At 42.0% G+C, this 20,140-nt stretch overlaps 1 protein-coding gene across 1 annotated transcript in view; it reads left to right on the plus strand.

Annotated features, from left to right (window-relative positions):
* Positions 1 to 19,527, plus strand: part of SORCS3 (sortilin related VPS10 domain containing receptor 3) — a 304,161-nt gene extending 284,634 nt beyond the window's left edge. Inside the window, exons 20-27 of the mRNA XM_074831647.1 lie at positions 299 to 432; positions 5,416 to 5,539; positions 8,189 to 8,301; positions 10,200 to 10,331; positions 12,216 to 12,315; positions 14,399 to 14,504; positions 18,700 to 18,860; positions 19,463 to 19,527. Of these exons, the coding sequence (XP_074687748.1) occupies positions 299 to 432; positions 5,416 to 5,539; positions 8,189 to 8,301; positions 10,200 to 10,331; positions 12,216 to 12,315; positions 14,399 to 14,504; positions 18,700 to 18,860; positions 19,463 to 19,527 (935 nt within the window). The remainder of the gene's footprint in view (positions 1 to 298; positions 433 to 5,415; positions 5,540 to 8,188; positions 8,302 to 10,199; positions 10,332 to 12,215; positions 12,316 to 14,398; positions 14,505 to 18,699; positions 18,861 to 19,462) is intronic.
* The last annotated feature ends 613 nt before the right edge of the window (positions 19,528 to 20,140 follow it).

Below are 20,140 nucleotides of genomic sequence, written 5' to 3' on the forward strand. Positions count from 1 at the left end.
TTCTCCCTCAAACTGCATTTAAAAAAATTCTTCTAAACACAGTGCTGACCATGTCTGAAATTAGCACTGTGGAAAATGTGCAGTTCTGGCTCCCCTGTAATTAAGAGTAAGAAAAAAAAAAAAATGTTTATTAATCTGGTATCTTCCTCTGTTGCTTATTGACTGCTGAAATTCTCTTGTATTGCTATAATAGAATCTCACTACCAACATTTATTTAAAGGAAAGCTCCTTGCTGTTTGCAACTGCACAGGGAGGATTTAACTCAAAGCCTCTAATCATGAACTTTCTCTTCCCACAGGTCCAGTGGAGCACGTCCATCTGAGTGTCCCCTTTGTCGCCATCAGAAATAAGGACATCAACATTACTGCAGTAGTTTGGCCCAGCCAGGCAGGCACACTTACCTACTTCTGGTGGTTTGGCAACAGCACCAAGGTACAGCTGCCCTTCGGTTCATTTTTACTTCCTAAGCTTGTTGCACCAGACAGGGAACTCTCTCAGCCCTAATCAAAACTTCTTGCCCTTGCTTCTTTTGTGTTCTAGTTTTTTCCTTATCTAAAAAGGGTTGTCATTATCTGAACTTCAACCTTTGTGAGTTTATTTCCTCCTGCCTCAAGTTGTTCTTAGGAGTCATTACTTTTTTACATCTGGTTGTTATCAGTCCTACTGAGCTTTGAAGACCACTGTTATTACCAGTGTTCACTTGCAACTTAACTGAATTATATACCGCTATATATGGGATAATACTGGCTTTCAACACGGTGTTTAAAAACTGCTGGTGTTCAAATGACCATGGGGGTTTCCATTATGTACCAGTATTCAGTATATAATGCTGGATTCCAACACTAAACTTTAAATCTGTTGGTGTTCAAATAACCAGTTGTATCTAGAATTTAAAGTTACACTCTGAATTGTTTATGTCTGTCTGTCACTATTGTTCACAGTCTTGCATATATTAGAGAGGGAGATGAGACTTCTTTGTAGTGAATTTTCAAATGATTGACAAAAATTTATTATAAGGAGCTTTTTTATCAATATTTAAAATAAATGAAGTTACAAGTTGTGGTCATGCTTTTAAATAGAGAGAGCAGGATTGCTTATTAGCTACAGTTTTTATTGTAGGCTTTAGAAGTGAGACAGCTGACACACAGGTACTGTCCTCCATTATTACAGTTGTGAAATATACAGCTGATTACATTTTGCAATGTAATACCTACTGATATTTACAAAAGCAGTTTAAGTCACATCATTGTCTACGTTATTGAGTTGCAGCTGAAGGTATGCACTGAGGTGAGATCACAGTAGAAAAAACCAGGGATTTTACATGAAATACGGAACTTGAGAGAAAAAATAGCAGGCACATAAGTATTTTATTCTCTTTGACAAAGCTGCTTGTGTTTTAAGCTCTTACACTAGGTACCAAAAGTAGCAGGAGAAAAAAAATAATGCTGTGTCTACTGGGACTTTACACCAAGTTAGGAAGCTTACTGTAAGAACTCACCTATTTTTGTAGAAGCATAATTGAGGCACCGGAAGAGCTTGGGAACAAAAACCACTTATTACAACTCCGCAAGTTGCGGTGCCCTAGCTGAGCTATGGCAACCACCCACATACACACATCTAGTCCATGACAAGTACAAGGTAATTCCATGTAGTTTATACTGCACTGGAAGAGAAGGATGCAAAATCACATTACAGTTCAGGTATATTTGGCTCAGTCCTCACAGATGAATATCCGTTAAAGTACATCTGAGACAATTTAGGTACCAGTAACTTGATCACCTGCTTAATCTGTCCAGCATACCCAGGTGTCAGAGTTTTCCTGCCATTGTTTTTGTCCTTAATATAGAAGTTGGTTGTGAATAGGGCCTTAAAAAAGATTTTTTTAAATAGGAAGTAATCTAGAAAAGGTAGAGCAAAGCAATGATGTTTGCTGGATTTCCATGCAGCTCTCATGGTGCTTGCATCTGAGTTGTATATATGATCTGTTATCTGTTTTATCTTCTAGTTTAAATTTCAGACAGAGCAACAGAGTACAAGCACATATGGATGTGTTTGGGATGGATGCTTTGGACATAACTGCACATGGAGTAACTCATCCTTATGTTACCTGGGGGTGCTTGTACATGTTGCTGAAATATGTTGAGATGTGGATTAGTAAAGATGGTGCCACTTACCTGTGGCCAAATCAAAGACCCAGAGCACCTTTCATTCTTTGCAGAGCATTATCTCCAACTACCTCATGAAATGTACTTCAACTCTGACAGAAGTATGGCAAGGGATATAGACATAACAGCAGCAGCCACCTTTTTTTTTCAGGAAAAGAGCCTGCATCATATCAAAATTCCTTCTGGGAAGTTTAATGTACACATCAGATCCTTTGTGCCCACTCATGGGCAAACTATGGTGCTCTGAGTACAGGTGGAAGATGGGGACACTGATTTGTGTGTGAATTAAAGGATGAGATGTGTAATATTGTGCATAGCAACTGGTATTGTTAGGTGATATATTCTAGTTCCATGCTGAGGGATTGCAGCTTCTTTTCCTGTTTAGCCTGTAGGCATCCCAGGCAGAACCAGATGTGTCTTCTGTCACTGTGCAGTCTCACTAAGGTACTCTCTGTGCTGCTGCAGAGACGAATGTTGTCTTAGACTCAAATGACCTGGCTGAGACTCTTCTGCTGCCTTCCCAATCCTGCTGGAACCATTGTACTGAATTTCTACTGTGCTAATTTTTGCAGTATACCCAAAGGCCAATTTGCTTGGATTAACACAGGTCCAGTTTAATAAATGTGTCCAGCTGTCTAATAGGTTTGAGGAAATGAACCTTAAACTATTTGATTTAATTTAGAGTTAGTTTCCAGATCTTGGTGCTTGAATCAAAATTAAGGAGTTGGCTTAATGTTAAAACTCCATGATGGAGGTGAAATCATCCGTGATAATGGAATGTCCAGCATACACACATACAAAAAGGAAAAACTATAATTTTAAAGGCCAGATTGGTTCATCTTATCTGCATTTGCACAGAATCACAACCTGCAACCTCCAGGAAAATTGGCATTCCTCAGGGGTCAGTATCGGGACAGATGCAGTTTAACATTGTTGGCCACATGGATGGTGGGATTGAGTGCACCTTCAGCAAGATTGCTGACAACACTAAGCTGTGTGGTGTGGTCAACACGCTGGAGGGAAGGGATGGCATCCAGAGAGACCTTGACAGACTTGAGAGGTGGGACTGTGCAAACCTCATGACACTCAACAAGGCCAAGTGCAAGGTCATGCACATGGGTCAAGGCAATCCCGTGCACAAATACAGGCTTGGAGATGCATGGATTGAGAGCAGCCCTGTGGAGAAGGATTTGGAGGTATTAGTGGGTGGAAAACTGACTATGAGCCAGCAATGTGTGTTCGTAGCCCAGAAACCCAACCGTATCCTGGGTTGCATCAAGAGAACTGTGGCCAGCAGGTCGAGGGAGGGGATTCTCCCCCTCTACTCTGCTCTTGTGAGACACCACCTGGAGTACTATGTCCAAATCTGGGGCCCCCAACATAAGGACATGGACCTTCTTGAGCCAGTCCAGAGGAGGCCACGAAGACGATCAGGGGGCTGGAACCCCCCCCTTATGAGGACAGGCTGAGAGAGTTGGGGTTGTTCAGCCTAGAGAAGAGAAAGCTCTGGGGAGACCTTATAGCGGCCTTCCAGTACTTAAAGGGGGCCTACAGGAAAGATGGGGAGGGACTCTTTATCAGGGAGTGTAGTGTTAGGACAAGGAATAATGGCTTTAAACTGAAAGAGGGTAGATTTAGATTAGATATAAGGAAGAAATTCTTTCCTGTGAGGGTGGAGAGACACTGGAACAGGTTGCCCAGAGAAGTTGTGGCTGCCCCCTCCCTGACAGTGTTCAAGGTCAGGTTGGACGGGGCTTTGAGCAGCCTGATCTAGTGGAAGGTGTCCCTGCCCATGGCAGGGGGTTTGGAACTAGATGATCTTTAAGGTCCCTTCCAACCTAAACCATTCTGTGATTGCTAATATCACTGCAGTTTGATATAGGCCCATTCTGCTTGTCCAGGATGTGTGTATATGTTAGCTAGACCTCCAGGGCTAGCACAAGCTGGCACCCTTGCTGACTTGGTCTGTCAGTCCCATGTGATCAAACAGAATTGGATTTTTTCTACTGCTTTTTCAGCTCATGGATGAGGGGGTTAAAGAAAGGTGGCATTCTGCAGGGAGGGAAATGTGCTTGCCAGTCTGGCCTATGCCAGTGGAGATTTTGATTTGGCTATGAAAATGGCATATATGGCCACTGTTGTGAAACGCAGACAAGTTGGCAGTCTGGGATGAAGTGTGAGAGCTGGAATGTGAATGTTTAGGCGTTTTCTTCTGGAAACAGACTGGCAGGGTAATAAAGGGACAATAGCAATGGTACAATGGCTTTTTCTGTGCTTTTAGACCTCTGTGTGCTTTTGTAATGGAGGCTAGTATCACTATTTCCATTTTAATGGTTTAATCGAAACCAAGAGATTTGTCTATAGACCAGCTTGTCAGATCAATGGCACTGTGAGGGCTAAACCTTTGATTTTCAATATACAAATATCTTTTCCCAAACATGGTGCACTTTTCTCATCTAGATGTGTATCAGTGTGAGAATTTCCTGTGCAAAAAGGAGAGCTGTAGTGCTATCAAGGATGTTTTTGTTTGAGAAGGTGCAGATAAAGTCAGCCTTCTCTGCCAGGGCTCTGAGCTGGCTAAATTTAGGCCAACTTTACTCTGGAAACCATTCAGCCACATTCAGACAGTGTTGTCATGCTTTCAGCCTTGTTATGATGGTTTGCCAGCTTATGGCTGGAACTAGTTTATAGGCTCAAAGCATGGACAGGGCAATGCTGGGTGCCCTCACTCTCACCTGAGCAGAGTTGTTCTGAGATAGATGGATTTGTGCTCATAAGAGCAAGGACTAGCCCTGAATCTGAAGAATATAGATTGTTTGAAGAAGCATCTGCATCTTTGGTTTACGTTCAATGCTGGTTTGAGCTGGACCCTGTGTTTTGTACAGCTGATGTAGCAACTGTGCTGAGTGTGGATGTATGTTTGTGTACAACACTGCATTCTGCAGCACTAATTCTGCAATTGCCGACTGTGCTCTATTGAGGTATTCATAGCACAATGGGTTGCACTTCAGTGGAAGAATATTTCAGGAAGTATTTCCTGAAGTGAGAGAAAGCTTTGACTATGAGACAGTTGTCACTGGGTGGTGTTTGAGCCACATTTAGGCCCTAGCAGGACATGCAAGCTCGGAGCACAATTCCTGTATGAGGGAGGAAGGATATCGTGGGCTGGTGGATTAATCAGGTGCATGTTGTGATCCTGAGTTAATCTCACCTAGATTCTGATATTGCCATCTGTGTTTATCTTTTGCAGCCCCTCATCACCTTGGAGAGCAGCATCTCGTACACCTTCACTGTGGAGGGGATGAACACTGTCACTGTGCAAGTTGCTGCGGGCAGCACCCTCATCCAGGACACCAAGGAGATTGCAGTGCATGGTACCCTCAGCCTTTTACAATCAAATCTCAGGCGGGTATCTAGTGGTGAAGAACAGGCAGTTGCTGAACCTAAATGAACTCTGTGAACTCCCTAGTGCCTTGAGGAACCTCTGAAGACAAACTGTAGACAAAGTAGCTCAGATGTGTCATGATCACAAAATACAGAAGTGAATTGGATGGAGCAGCTAGCCAAATTTGAAAGCTCAGCATTGTAGTAAATTGACTGGTGTCTCCTTTGCCTATTGGTCTGTCTGTACACCCTGACTGGGAACTCCCAAAAGAAAAAACACTTAGACCTGTAGCCAGGCTGCCTTCCCCCTGCTTCCTAGCTGCAGAAAGAAGTAGTTATAGTGCGTCATTAAGGTGGCCTGAATATAGTTGGTATTTTTCTTTATACAGTGACGGTATAAGTGGCAGGGACCTGGAAAACGGGGCAGAAATGGCCTGTTGTTGGTATCTCTGTCATCTTCCATGCTACAGCTGGAGGTCTAAGCATGTCCACTGGACTTCTCTGTGGGTAATATTTGGCACGTTCTTGCCATATCTGCATGTCGTGAGCCCCAAAAAGCACCCTTTGGCAGACCACAGAGTTTACCCTGTTTGGGGCTTGATAAAGGCTGAGTGGAAGGGTGCTCTCAGCAGTTTTGGTCAGGACTTTGAGATTTCTCCAGAGAATAATTTCCACCCTGGGCTAGTCTGCATTTTCTTATCCAGTTATTGGCATCCAGCATTTAAGGGCAAGCTTTTCTTTGGATAGCAAGTTTTATTGAGAGACCTGGGCTTCAAATAACTTGGGTTGCACTGTGTGTCCTGTGAACTATGTGTGTCTTGTTTCAGTTATTAAATATAAATAAATGTCCTGCTGGTGACTGGAAGGCTGTAAGCTCAGATTTAACAACCAGCTAAATAGATATTTATTGATTGCCGGCTGTAAATGCAACGGGTTTTAATAATTTGTTAATGTGATTTAGTAATATCCAAGCTTGCTATTAGCAAATATAAGTAACCCTTTACTTGATAATTTTGAGCATTGCAAAATGCAGTGTCTACTTCTGGGAAACTTGCATCTTTCCACTAGTTTCTGGAATAAACCTGAATCAAGTGTATCTGAGAGGGGTCTCCGCAGGTGATCTCAATCTTTGGTCCCAGTAGGCGCCACAGAGTGTCCCTCACTCTTTGTTTTTAAACATCTTGTAAGGAAATGTGACATTCTGTTTAAAAGATCCAAAGCTTTTGGCTTTATCACAAAGAGAAATTGATCTGGTTGAAACGTCCAGATAGTCCTATGCAGTGCTGTGCTGCAGACTGACCTGCCTGATCTAAGGAAGGAGTCCTTCCAGACCCCCAGTCTGGTGATCAGTTCAAGTCTGAGTACACAAATGAATCACACCTTTGGGAAACATGTGCTCTGCTCTCAGTCTGTGTCCTGTGTTATTATGGCTCTATACAGGAAGACATGGCTTTCTGGTGTTAGCAGTGGATGAGATTTATTCAGAGTTTTCTCAAATTGTGATTAACAGAACAGAATTTACTTAAAAAATAAATTGGTACTGAGGATTCAAAAGTCAAAGGCTTTAAATATCAGTCTTTGGGTTAAGCCTTCAGAACTTGAGAGAGTTTCCCTGCTCTCTTTGATGCTTGTTTTTTAAAAAATATACTGCACCATCTAAAAAGAAAGAACAGATCTTGCAAAAGATGCAACATAAATGCTGTGCTAGCACATCCCTACTATTCTGTGGATTTCCTCATTTATACTCTTGCTGGTTTATCTTGATCTAAAAATGGTACCTTCTTTCAAATGATTAATGGTACTTATTTGAAGTGTCTGGAGATCAGGTGCTTCAAAGTGAGACATAACACATCTCCAAAAACAGAAAAGTAAGTCTTCTACCCTGAGAACTTATATCTGAGTGTGATTCCCATCTTGGATCTGTGCCTCCTGCTGACCCAAACCACAGTTGTCATAAGGATTCCAGGCTTGATCTCTGGTGACACCGGAGGAGAGAGTTAGAATTGGAGAAAAATTTAAATTTTTCCTTATTTGAAGTCTGGGAAGTTTTTCTTCCTCCCTGCAATCAGTCAGTTAAGAAGTAATTTCAGTTTTATGAATAGCCATTGCTTGATTAGCCAGTCATTAGCACCACTGGGCTCTGAGTTGTTGGGGTATTATCCGCTCCCGGCTTCCCTCCAGGACAGCAAACAGGTTATACTTGCTTTTGAAAACATTACTTACAGTAAGTGTTGCTCTGCAGAACACAATGCATGCAATTGCACAGACCTTCTAAATTTCAGCCAGATGCTGCCTTATTTACTGGTCAACTTCCTTATAAGCAGAATCTGATGAAGTTGAGTGGCAAAATTACAAAGCCTAGAGGCATCCTCTCACCTTTCTCATTCTTGTTTCCATTTCTTCTGGGAAAAGTCACAAGTTGGCATTAGGGCAAAATGTCCTTTATAAGAACCATTAAAAGAATTCTTTTCTTGCAAGCTTTCTGTCCTGCTTAGTGTTATCCAGCCCTTTTTTTTCTTTCCTCTCTCTCTTGCTTTAAGATAACTTAATTATGGTGTTCCTGTTGACTTCTGCACCCTTGGCTGTGCACTGAACACTGCCTATTTAATCTTCTCATAAATACTGTTTTTCTATTCTAGAGTATTTCCAATCTCAGCTCCTGTCATTTTCTCCCAACTTGGACTACCATAACCCTGACATCCCTGAATGGAGACAAGACATTGGCAAAGTCATCAAGAGAGCTCTAGCACAGGTGAGCATCTGTTTTCTCATCTGTACTAACATTGACTAGGCTGTGAAAATACACACTTTTTCAACATGCCATCTTAAAAGAATGGGAAAGAACAGCAATAATGAAGCTATCATTTTAAATCGATAAAAAGCTTCTTAATATGCTGGATCTTTTTTCAGAGGCAAACTATATTGGGAATTTTGTGGAAATATTATAATTACTTTTATTAATGTTTCTATGGTGCTTTTCAGCTTTTAATATCCCTGAGGACTTTACAGATTATAGAATGTAATAGTATCATTATTATTCTTATTTTGCCAAATTGATATTACAGTATCTACTGTTTTCTACTCCAAATATTTGGATAGTGTTACTGTGTGTTGTTAAACAGGTGATCTACTTCATCCCAGAAGACAGACAGTGTAGTATGTTGGATGCATGAGGAAGATACTCTTACCTCTTCCTGATACTCAGTCAGGAGTTCAACATGCAGCTAAGTGTTGCAACTGCTGAACGTTATAAAGCTCTACTCCCTTTCCAACTGGGGCGAAAAATAAGGATTCAGAGGGAAAATAAATTTACCTTTAAAATACAGGACAAAGAGAGACTTCTGTGGGTGGAAGATGCTGAATCTTCCTTTGGGATTAATTAGAATATGTAAACTAGCACTCATTCTTGCAGGAAAGGGGACAGAATAATTTATTATATCAGATAGCTAGAGACTTTGGTTTTGTGTGAAATCAGGAAATACATTTAGGCAAGCTTTTGTGTTTTTTACATTCTGCCAAAAATGTATCTTGCTTTTTTTTTTTCCTTCAGCTGCAGCTGTTCTTAGAAATGGAAGCTGAGTATTTTTACCAAGAAAGTGCATTTCTGCTCAGCTTTTCTCATCCACAGCCCACTCAAAAGTCACAGTTTATAAGAGTTTCCTTGATTGTTTTCCCATCCTGAGAAAACACTAAGTTCATTTGTTTAAACTGTTGTTCCCTTTTACTCTATTCAGAGTCAAGGTTGGAAAAAAAAATAAATTAATTAGGTAGTAACGATGAATGGTTACAGAAAACAGTTGAAATCATGTGGAAGTGCTTTTTTGTATATCCTTTCATGACTGTTTGGTTGCAGCCTGTGGTCTATCCTTATAGAATGGATCACCAGGAATGGGCTGCCCCATTGATACATTTCAGTTCAGGAATGAGGTCAAGAAGCTTGAGGTGGGGTAGGACAAGAGAGCTAATGGTGTTAGCCTCATATAGCAGAGAGTTTGAGGGAGGAGAGGTTTCCTGCCCTACTGAGGATGCATAGCATGGATTTGGGGAGAGAGGGCAGTAGCCTCAGTGAGCAGGTCATGCTGAAGACAGTTGTGAGAGTCAGGTGTGGAGCTGACTCTTGGTTCAGCAAACCGAGCAGCTCCTAGGACAGCCCTCTCAATCAGCCCCAGTACTAAAAAGTCTCTCACTGGAGACAAGTTATCCATCTATGACAAATGTGGATCCTCATAACCTGGTGTTAGAAGGTGATTGCAGGCAATTTTCTTCATATATCCCTGTTAGTTGCACACTCACCAGTGATTTCTCTGAGCCAGATTTTCTGGATCTGACTTTGGGTCATTCTTTTATAGCAAGAAAGGGCTATATGGAAAATTCAGATCTAGAGACATGATCAGTTTGGACTTCGGGTTGGGATCTTTGGGTCCAGGAGTGTTGTCAAAGCCTGCATTTACTTGCAGAAATTAAGTAGAGTGAATCATTATTGGAACCTCTATTTCTGACCCACCAAATGGGCAGAACAGCTCACTAGGAGCACAACACCTACAGTGGAACTGGCAAATAACAATTTGATGGGAGCACAGTTTCCCATAGTGAATGGAAGGATCAGTAACAGAATAGCAGCTAGAGACCTCCTTTTTACTTTTCTTTTAGGTGACTGGTATCCCTGATGAACAGATCTTGGTAGCTGTATTTCCTGGGCTGCCTACTTCTGCTGAACTCTTCATACTGCCCCATAAAAACACAACAGAGAGGAGGAAAAGCAGTGAGGCTGATCTGGAGCAAGTAAGGAAAGAAGGATTCATGGAACATTCATTCCTGTCACACCATTTGCAGATGGGTCCCTTAACTTGTGCAGCACTGGAAATGACTTACAATAAGTGTGATGGAATTGGATGCATCTGGGACTGTGGCAGTATAGTTTATGGCATTAAAGAAAATTATTTTCAGAGGAAAAACATGCTTTTCTAATACCTCACTGAGATATGTCACAGTCTACCAGGAGTGGTTCTTCCTAGATCAGTGGTGTGTCCTTATTACAGTAGTTATGGCCAAAGGAACCTTGAATATGTACTTCCTCTACTCCCTAGAGGAATGCTAATAGACAGAGGCCAAAGCAGCAAGATAATATAGTGAGGTTTAGTAAAAATAAATCAGGCTCTTCAGCTCGTATATCACTGGAACAAGACCTCTCTTTTCTGCAGCAGCGAATGGCGTGTGCAAACTATATTTGGAAGTTACAATATCCATCCATTTAGATAAATAGGTAATTACAGTGATGAATAGCAACAGTGATATGCAGGCAAGGGAAGAGCTATGAACAACAGCACTAGTCTGCTGAAGCTTTCATGCTAGAATTACCAAGTGATTAAATCAGCTCTATAAAGGCAAAGGAGTGAAGTACCGCTGGAAAGGCTGCTTAGCCCCAGCTAATGTTCTTGTATGCAGCATTTTAACTGCATGCAAGCTATGTGTGAGCCCATGTGCAAGTAACTCTTAGAGGAGTAACTCTTCTGTGATCAAACATTAAATAATTCAGAGGACTGCTGAATTCTTTGGAAACTCTTGTCACCCACTGAGCAGTCAGTCCCCTCAGAGTAGTACATTTGTCCTAGAAAGCTAGCAAAGCTCGCCTCTTAAATTTATGGTGGCAGGTGTACAGAAGAGAGGCATTGTGGTGGGAAGGTTTGGAAGGCCTTTTGGAGGGATCCTCTTCGAGTCATTTCCATCCTGTTCAGTAGGATCTACCCATACTAGAATTCCGTCCGAACAAGCTGTTGTGTCAATATTTTATATATCAGCACACATCTCAAATTAGGTTTCTGACTAGTTGACCGTGAGGCTTGAAGCTCTGGTGCTCTAATTTTGACTGTCTACTGAGTTGTACTTTGGTTGGATTCTGCTTGAGGAGCTGTGTCCTGGAGAGTAGGCCATCAGAACTATTCAGTAGCTGTGCCCTGACCATCAAAACTGCTCTAGGGAGAATAGGCATTAACAAAGCCAGGCTCCAGCATGACATGCCAAATATGTGCTCTGAAACAACCAAATAACACATCATAGTTGCTGAGCTATGAGTAAACTCCAGTCGAAGGCCCCTCTTCTGAACAAAGGAGAAACACGGCAAGTTTGCTATTAATCTTCAAAACTGGATTGTCTCATCCCCAACAGCCTATTTAAATGGGAGCTACACGACTAGGATTGTCCTGAATTGATGGGAGCAAAGAAGTGTTACTAGGCTGGACTACCTCACTCAGTTCAATCATTCATCAATGAAAGGCCAATATGTCAGTGATTTCCAAGTGCATTAGATCAAACTCACAGGACATTGCGGAGGGTGAAAATATCCTTAGTTCTTTTTCTTTCTTCCCTACCACCAAAAAACTAAAGATAAATTTGCTAACTTTCTTGGTTTGCTTCCCAGGAGAGGTATAATAACATACTCCATGAGTCTTAGAAGTCCTGTAGGGAGTCTTGCATGCAATAGCACTCAGTTCCATCCAAAACACATGTACATGTTTCTCTCCACTTCCCCAGTTTCTCTCTTCCCCCTCTTTCTGAAGCCAGTAAGAGATATTAGTCACTATTCACAGGCTACATGCATTCCTGAATGTTCTCCAGAGCTTGCTGTCTTCTATATTTTAACTATCGTATCTCTTATTACTTCCTCAGGTGGTAGAAGTTCTTTTTAATGCTCTCAACCAGAACCTGGTCCAGTTTGAGCTGAAGCCTGGTGTTGAAGTGATTGTGTATGTTACTCAGTTAACATTAGGTGAGTGTGGAGTCAAATACATAGCCGTGGTTCTATTGAACCCGTGGTTCTATTCAGACAACTCCGGGAAAACCAGTCTACATCAGAGCACTCACAGTTTGGTATGTGCTACTGGGATATGTAGGACTGGTCGTATTGAGACACTGTCTGTGGCAGAAGCAGGAAGTGTCAAAACCAGAATTCAGCAGTGGCATCTTCATGCACCAGTTTGTACAAGTATTAAAAGTACCTTTTAAGAGTTCCCTATGGCTTAACTAACTAGTGCATTGATGTTTTTTAGGTGTTTGAGAAAATCGGGTGAATGGTGTTTTATTAAGCCCTCATTTGGCACCTGTGGAATTCAGTGGGAGTATTACTAACTCTCATGGATATTGGATCCAATCCTTATTGCAAAGGGCTTGTTAATGTAATGACTAACCAAGAAGCTTAATAGGGGCAAAGTACTCATGAAAAGAAGATCTAGGCCTCTTACAGGGAATACGTGCCTGATTATTGACTTCTACAAATTAGAACTTATTTAAATTTCAATGCTACTTCTCTCCATTTTCGCACAGAGTCATGAATAGTCACTTTAAGCTTCATCACCCCCTTTGCTTTAAACCACCCTAGTGTGAAGCTCTCAACTGCTGCTGAGAATTTCGGCTAGCCTAGTTTGAAGCTCTCGCCCTTGCTTTTTATGACTGCCCTTGCAATTATCTGAAGTGTAGGATCTGTGCATGTGATACTGTTGAAAGCCCCTCTGAAAGATTTGGATTCATGTCCCATGATAATACAGTTCAGCTTCTTTTTACATGAGACTCTCAGAGAGACAAGAGCTGGGCTAAACAAAGGCTCATGACATAGTTTATAGGTAATGCCTCTTTGCCTTCACTCTCTGACTGTTGTTTGGGGATGACAGTCAGATGTTAATAGAAGTAGGCTGGAATGAATTAATTTGCAAAACTGGGAATGAGATCCAAATATCTGCAGTGTCCAGGTTCAGAATCTGATTTGGTCTATCAAGACACTGCCAAGTGTAGATTTAGCTCACAGTGCTCAACTATTCGCACACCCCCTCAAGTGGGGATGCTGCATTTGTTTCATGACCATTCCCATAGTATTTTGACTCAGGTGAAATGACAGTCAGTTCTTTTTCACAAAAGTGTCTGTGGAAGTAGTAGAAACAGAATAATGTCAGGATCAGACTCTTTCTTAGGTGTGAAAATTTGGCAATGGAACCAGAAGTGACTCTATTTGCATAGACTCTGGGTGACAGAAAAAGAATAGAGAACAGTAAAAAACCAAAACCAAATATTTATGCAGTGAGAAACACTCAGCTGCTACTTACAATCATTTGCACATCATTAGAGACTTCTCATCAGACTCTCCATTCTCAGCACAGTGCTCAGGCCATTAAGATGGTCTGCTCCAATGAGCTCTGGGAATAGCTGCATAAACAACCTATGGTAATACACTTTATTTAGCCCACCCAAAATGTCAAGGATAGATGGATCAGATCTCCAAAATGTTACAACGTAGCATGTGCTTTGGTCCAGGATTATTGCTTTGGGCTCCTCCACATTATGAAAACTGACTCAATTAAAAAGTCTGTAAGGTCCAATACAAGGATGAATCCTGAGGCTTCTCACAAAGACCCAATCCCTGTCACATGTGAGACAGACATATGTCCTTGAAAGATGGGAGTCGTGCTGTTCATGCATGCTCTGAGGTTGCTTCTCCGAAGGGGAATAGACATGCATTAAGTCACACTTCATAAATTTCATTTCCGCTCCAGTCCCTGGAAAAGCCTGAAAAGAAATAGCCCAGAGTGTTAACACGGGAGTCATCAGCCATTCAGCTAAGCATGGCTTGCTGTGCCTTTTCACTAGGAGAAGTTAGACTGCACTCTCTTGAAAAAGGAGCTTGGCTTTCAAAGGACAAGAGAGTCAATTTGTTTCCTACTAAGTGGTCTTGCCAAAACCAGCATACACCACACAGTGGGGATAAAGCAGATGTGGCAAAGACAGAGTTGAGCTCAACCCTATGGTAGTTGTGTTCCCTAATAATATCTTGCAAATGTAATGCTCTGCCTTTCCTCCCGCAGCACCTCTTGTTGATTCGAGCACGGGTCATAGCAGTTCGGCGATGCTGATGTTGTTGTCTGTGGTGTTTGTAGGCTTGGCTGTTTTTTTAATCTACAAATTCAAGAGGTAAGTTGATAAACTTTGGGGGATGGGAGGAGGAGACACTGGGTGGTTTACAGGAAATGTAGGCAGAGCAGTGCCTGGATTGCAGGTATAGAGTGAGTTATGCTGGCCTAAGGCTTTGGACCAGTATAATTCCCTGTATCTCATATAAAGAGAAAAGACCATCTACTGCCCTTCCACCACAAACTCAGTTCTCTGAAAGCTCACCAAGAGTTCAGAAATCAAGCTGTGACATGCTTCAGCAGATGTTTGAACTACAGATCAGAAATGGGAACCCTGCATGTTCACTGAGTACTGAGCTACACAATACAGACTTAGTCAAAAAATCACATGATGGATGTCATCCTACAGTCTACATCCACCTGGCCAACTGCCTTAGTGCAGCAGTATCTCATTTGTACCTTGCAAAGTGAATAGTTTAGTCTTGCAGAGGAACAGGTGTGATTATGTTAAAGGTGGGAGACTCAAAGCCAGAAATTTTGTGTTAAGCATCAAAATGCCTTTGGGAATCTGTGCTGAGATTTTCTTTGCCAGATGTTAATATAAACCTTTTGCTAGCAGGCAGCAGGCAGGACCTGTGCTGGCCCATGGCAGTTGCTGTTGCAAGCTGTGAAACAAAATATGGGATAAAGTGGCCTATTTGCTGAAGGGCTGTCTTATGGGAATATATTTTAGGCAGATGGAACTGCTTAGGAGGAACTTTGCATTCAGTACAGTACTTACTGTGTCAAATGGTCTATGTGCCCAGATCCTGTCCAGTGGTAAAATATTGTATTAGAAGCATAAACTAAGTCTGACTTAATAAAAAAAAAAAAAAAAAAAAATTATTTCTGGACATGAGTAGTTACTCCAAACTGGGAAGATAGAGCTTTCCTGTCCAGATTCCAGCTACATGTTTCTCTCTTAAGCTTTTCTGCAGCCCACAATAAGACTAGCACTCCTTAATGATGTTGGTGGGATACAAACAATATTAAAAATGGGATGATAACAGGCATGTATCCTAGTGTCCAGGTTTAAAGCTCCCCTCCTTTCTAACCTCTTGCATTAACCATTGTCAAAATCAGTGGGTGGCACTGCTTCTAGTGCTTGATCCTGTGCACATCAAGATCTGTTATCAAGCTCCCACTGACTTCAGTGGTTCAGAACAATTTCCAGAGCACCCATGTGTGTGAACCTGCTCAGGTCCAGATTTTCAGGTCTTCAGTGTGACTTTCTCGTTGCAGTCTGAAGTCCTTTCTCTGCTTCTGTGAGGCAGAATACAGCTTCCCAGGTGGATGGGGAATGGGACATGGGACTTGTTTAAGGCATTGATTTAATAATGTGCTGGGGAAGCAGCTGATGATTTCTCTCACTCCCAGGCAAAGAAGTCTCTCTGGGAGATGTGTCAAGACGTAGGTACAACTCTTTGTAGGACGTGCTTTCCTTTGTGTCTTGGTGAGATGTTTTCTTAGATTTGGCCTAATGTCTTTGGCTCCGTGGTCAGCAATCCATTTCTAGGAAGAAGGATCTGTATATTCAGGCTGCCAGAGAGCAATGAGGAGCTCGGTAATCCACTCTGCTTTGGCAGGCTCCAGGTCATGCTATGCTACTACAGGTTATAAAACTGACTCCTGTACTACTTAAGCATCCTGAGCATTGGGCATAGCAGCCATCAGCCTTGTGCTGTGCTTCAGGGCTGGGAAGACCCTGCCTTGTTAAAATCTGTCTGAAAATTTAATGTATTACAAACTGGGAGTGAGGGCAAAGGTGGTTAAAACATTGGTTTTGCTTAGCCCAAAGCTCATCGACTTGGTGTCCCTTCTTATCAGCTCTGTCCCAAAGAGCACAAAACCAGGTCAAACTGACAAAGTTTAGGTTTAAGTCAGATACCGACAGTGTCCTCAGCTTGATTTTTCAGAATAGAAAGCAACTTTTCAGCTCTGTCTAAAACCTCTGGCTCAATGGATCAGAAGTGAGAGCATGCAACAATTCTTACTGGAAAAAGGAGGTGATAACAAAAGCTTTCCTCTAGCTCTCAGTGATGCAGAGGTCCATTACCCATATGTTCTTTTCTGATTAATGGTGATCCCAGCCTGAATACAGAACTGCTGCTTACAGGAAAACGTTGTGGGGAGAGCATGGGTCTGCATGAATTTTTAATTCTACAACTTCATAGAATCGGTGCTTTGCTGGTTTGCACACAGACTCCTTATTATGAGTCTATCAAGTTATAGACTCAGTAGGCATGTTAAACACTGCTGCCAGAGAGATGCTTGTTGAGGAGGTCTGGGTGGAAAAGGAAGGAAGGGGGAAAAGTAGGGAAATAATTTGTAAAAAGATTGTTTCTTTGCTGGAAGACTGAGCATATAGAACATTAATACTGTGTGTATGGGTGGCGAGTATTAGTGGGGCAATGGGGCAGTCAGCGTGTATGTGACCTGGGACAGGAGTGCAGGAGTGTGTGAGTGTGCGTGTGTGCTCAGAGATATGTGGTGGGATGTTGTAGCCAGCTGTGACTGTGCTGAAAGGCACAGCAGGATGAGTTATGTGTGAGTGGATTCACATATGTACAGCCATCTCAGTTTCTTTTTTCCCTAACTCTCTGAAGTACCTGGAAGCTCTCTGCCTCACAAGTCTAAAGAGCTTTTCTCACCTTTCCTCTCAAAGCTCAGAAGACTATCACTTCTCTACCATTGCATTGTTTGGAAGCAAAACTAAGTCTTCCAATATCTCCAGCTTGTTCTCATGTCCACATCTCTGTACACCTCCAGATGTATTCTGGGCACTTAAATCCTATGGGAATGCATTTGCCCTCTCTCACCCGATGTGTGCATTCCCTGTGTGGTGCTTATGTCTTCTAGTGATCTGTAAGGCATGTCTGAAGTTAGAAAGAGAAGATAGGAGAAAGGGAGAGAACACGAGGCTTGTTAACTGCTGCTAAACATCCCAAATATGTCCTGACTTGCTGCTGGTTAAGAACAAAATGCCAAATCACACCAATAGCACAAGTTGTTTGAGGCCAGAACTTCATTGGACTAAAATCAGCCTAAATCTATTGAATTCATGAGAGTTGAGGCAATTTTCACTGCTTTTAATTTCTGACATATCCAGCAGCAGACAGGTTAGCATAAAGAGATGACATTTTACATAGCCTCTTTTGAACACATCTTTCCCTCTCCTGTGTGCTTTAAAGAACTGAAAAGATAATCTGAAATTTCCTTTTTTTTTTTTTTTTTTTTTTTTTTTTTCCCTTAGCAGTGTGGACTGTATGGCACAGAGTCCTTTTAAGGACATTGGGAAAAGCAGTCACCTTCCAACAGCCAACTACACACAGATAATCCTAACAACCCCCATGATGCTTAACACATTACTTTTCAGTTCTCTCATTTTAAACTTGCATTCCACCAGGGATTACTATCTAACTATCTGTCTAGGCCTATCTACCTGACTTCCAAGGATATTGTTCTAGCAGTCCAAGTTAACTTCTCTTGGAAGAAGGAAGAAGAAATAATCCCTTCACTTTCTTCGCTTCCTGAGCAGCAAGGGAAAATAAGTCCCTGCAAACTTGCATGATCCATAGCATGGCAAACTGTTTTTGCAATGAAATGGTAACATATAGACTTTGGATGGGAGTTATGAGGCCCAAGTCCTTTCTGTACTCTGAGGCAGGACCAATTCTTTATATCTCTTTCTGATGTGCCAATTCCTACCGAGTCAGTGTGGGCCTGTCAATAGCAACAAGCCTAGCAAATTTTTTCTTAGTTGATAGTAGTACTCAAATTGATTTTTTAGTTTTGGTTTCCAATGCACCACTGATCATGTAATAAATAGAGTTGGCAACTGCAGCTGATTGTACTTAGGTGATTGCTGCTCTCTGAGCTGGGTGCAGTGTCCACTGTGTGCATGACTTCTTATTTAAAAGGGCAGGACCAGAACATTTACGTTTACAGCTGGAGGAGCCTTTGAGCACAGGATAGGTAGGCGGTGACCTGAGGTTTGGCATAGCTTTAGGCTGTTGTTGGAATTAGTGGATGCTAATGGCACTTTCAGAGCTGAACATCACTGTGGTGCTTTCACCATTCTGAGAGCTGATACTTTGCATCAGTGCCAGTGCTGCATTTCTGGGATTGGTCTCAGTTTAGGTGGTCTGATTAATCAATGACATGCCAAGGATCCCTGTGTTACAAAACATAACCTCTCATTTTCCTTTGCTGCACAGGAAAATCCCTTGGATTAACATCTATGCCCAAGTTCAGCATGACAAGGAGCAGGAAATGATTGGCTCTGTCAGCCAAAGTGAAAATGCCCCCAAAATCACTCTGAGTGAGTTCACAGACCCTGAGGAACTGATGGACAAAGAGCTGGACACGCGAGTGATGGGTGAGAGACAGCCCTCAGCTGGGGCTTGTTTCACAGTCTGGGTGAGAATGTTGGTCATTGGGGTATTAGGAGAGGCAGCAACTGTGATCCCAGGTACAAGCAGAGCCTGATGCAGTGAGGTGGGGAACAAATCTCTCTGCAAGATGGTAACAGGGAGTTTTTCTTACAGTTTTTCAGCTTTTCTCACAGTGTTACATGACCAAGGTAGGAACCTGGAAACAACAATAGGTATACAGGAGTTAGTAATGGCTGTGGCTCAGACCTATGCCTGCTCATGACCCTGGCTCTCCTGTGGAGGGTCCCAAATTCCCCGGACCCTCAGAAGTATTATCTGAGCCAAGCTTAAACCATTGGTGTACTATCATTAGAAGTGAGTATGTCCCCAGTAGCTTAATGAGTTTATTGCTGGTCAGCTGAGCTGTAGTAACAGGTTTTCTGCATGCTCCATGCTTATTGCAAATACAGAAAAAGATGTGTTACTTTTAAGTACCTTTTCTGTCTTTGCACTTACAAAAGCACATCCTGAGAAGGAGTGAGAAGCAATATAGACCAAACTGTTGAAGCCACTGTGCTGACCCTCTTCTCCATTTTCTCCTCCGCAGGAAGCATCTCAACAATTGCCAACAGTGAAAGCACAAAGGAAATCCCCAACTGCACTAGTGTTTAATACTGAGAATACACTTGGTCTACAACATTTCTGACTTTTTATTTGTAATTATTATTGTTATTATTATTATTATGAAAAAAAGGAAAGAGTTATATGTCATTATTATCATTTGGGAGGGGATGGGGTGGGCTTTTTCTGTTTACCAGGGCTGCATTCATAAATAGCAGGTGTTCTTCATATTTAGGGAATACTCATCAGATTAGAGAGAAAAAACAAAGAAAGAGTCAAGTGTGCAATTGGATTTGAATGCCAGCCTCCTGTTAAATACAGAATGGGAATTAAATATTCAAATCCAACAGGTAGGTACTATACGTTGGATAGTACCTATACTAGGCAACACGTTGTAGGTAAATTGTCCCTTTTCAGCCCTTTTCAAAATAAGTCATGAATCTGCTACTTCATCCTGCCAGAAGGCTCAGACTGGGTTGTTGGACCAGGCTCTGCAACATACCATCAGCCCTTGCTTTTCAATGACATGCATGTCTCAGCCTTTTGCAGGATCTTGCCTCTTTTAATTACTTTTAATTTCAGTCACCCTCTGGCACTGTTGACTGCTGAGAAAAAAAAAAAATCAGAGCAAACACACCCATCAGTGTTCCTTGGACTGTAGATC

Source organism: Strix aluco, chromosome 7 (genome assembly GCF_031877795.1).
Source record: "Strix aluco isolate bStrAlu1 chromosome 7, bStrAlu1.hap1, whole genome shotgun sequence".
NCBI classification, from domain to species: Eukaryota; Metazoa; Chordata; class Aves; order Strigiformes; family Strigidae; genus Strix; species Strix aluco.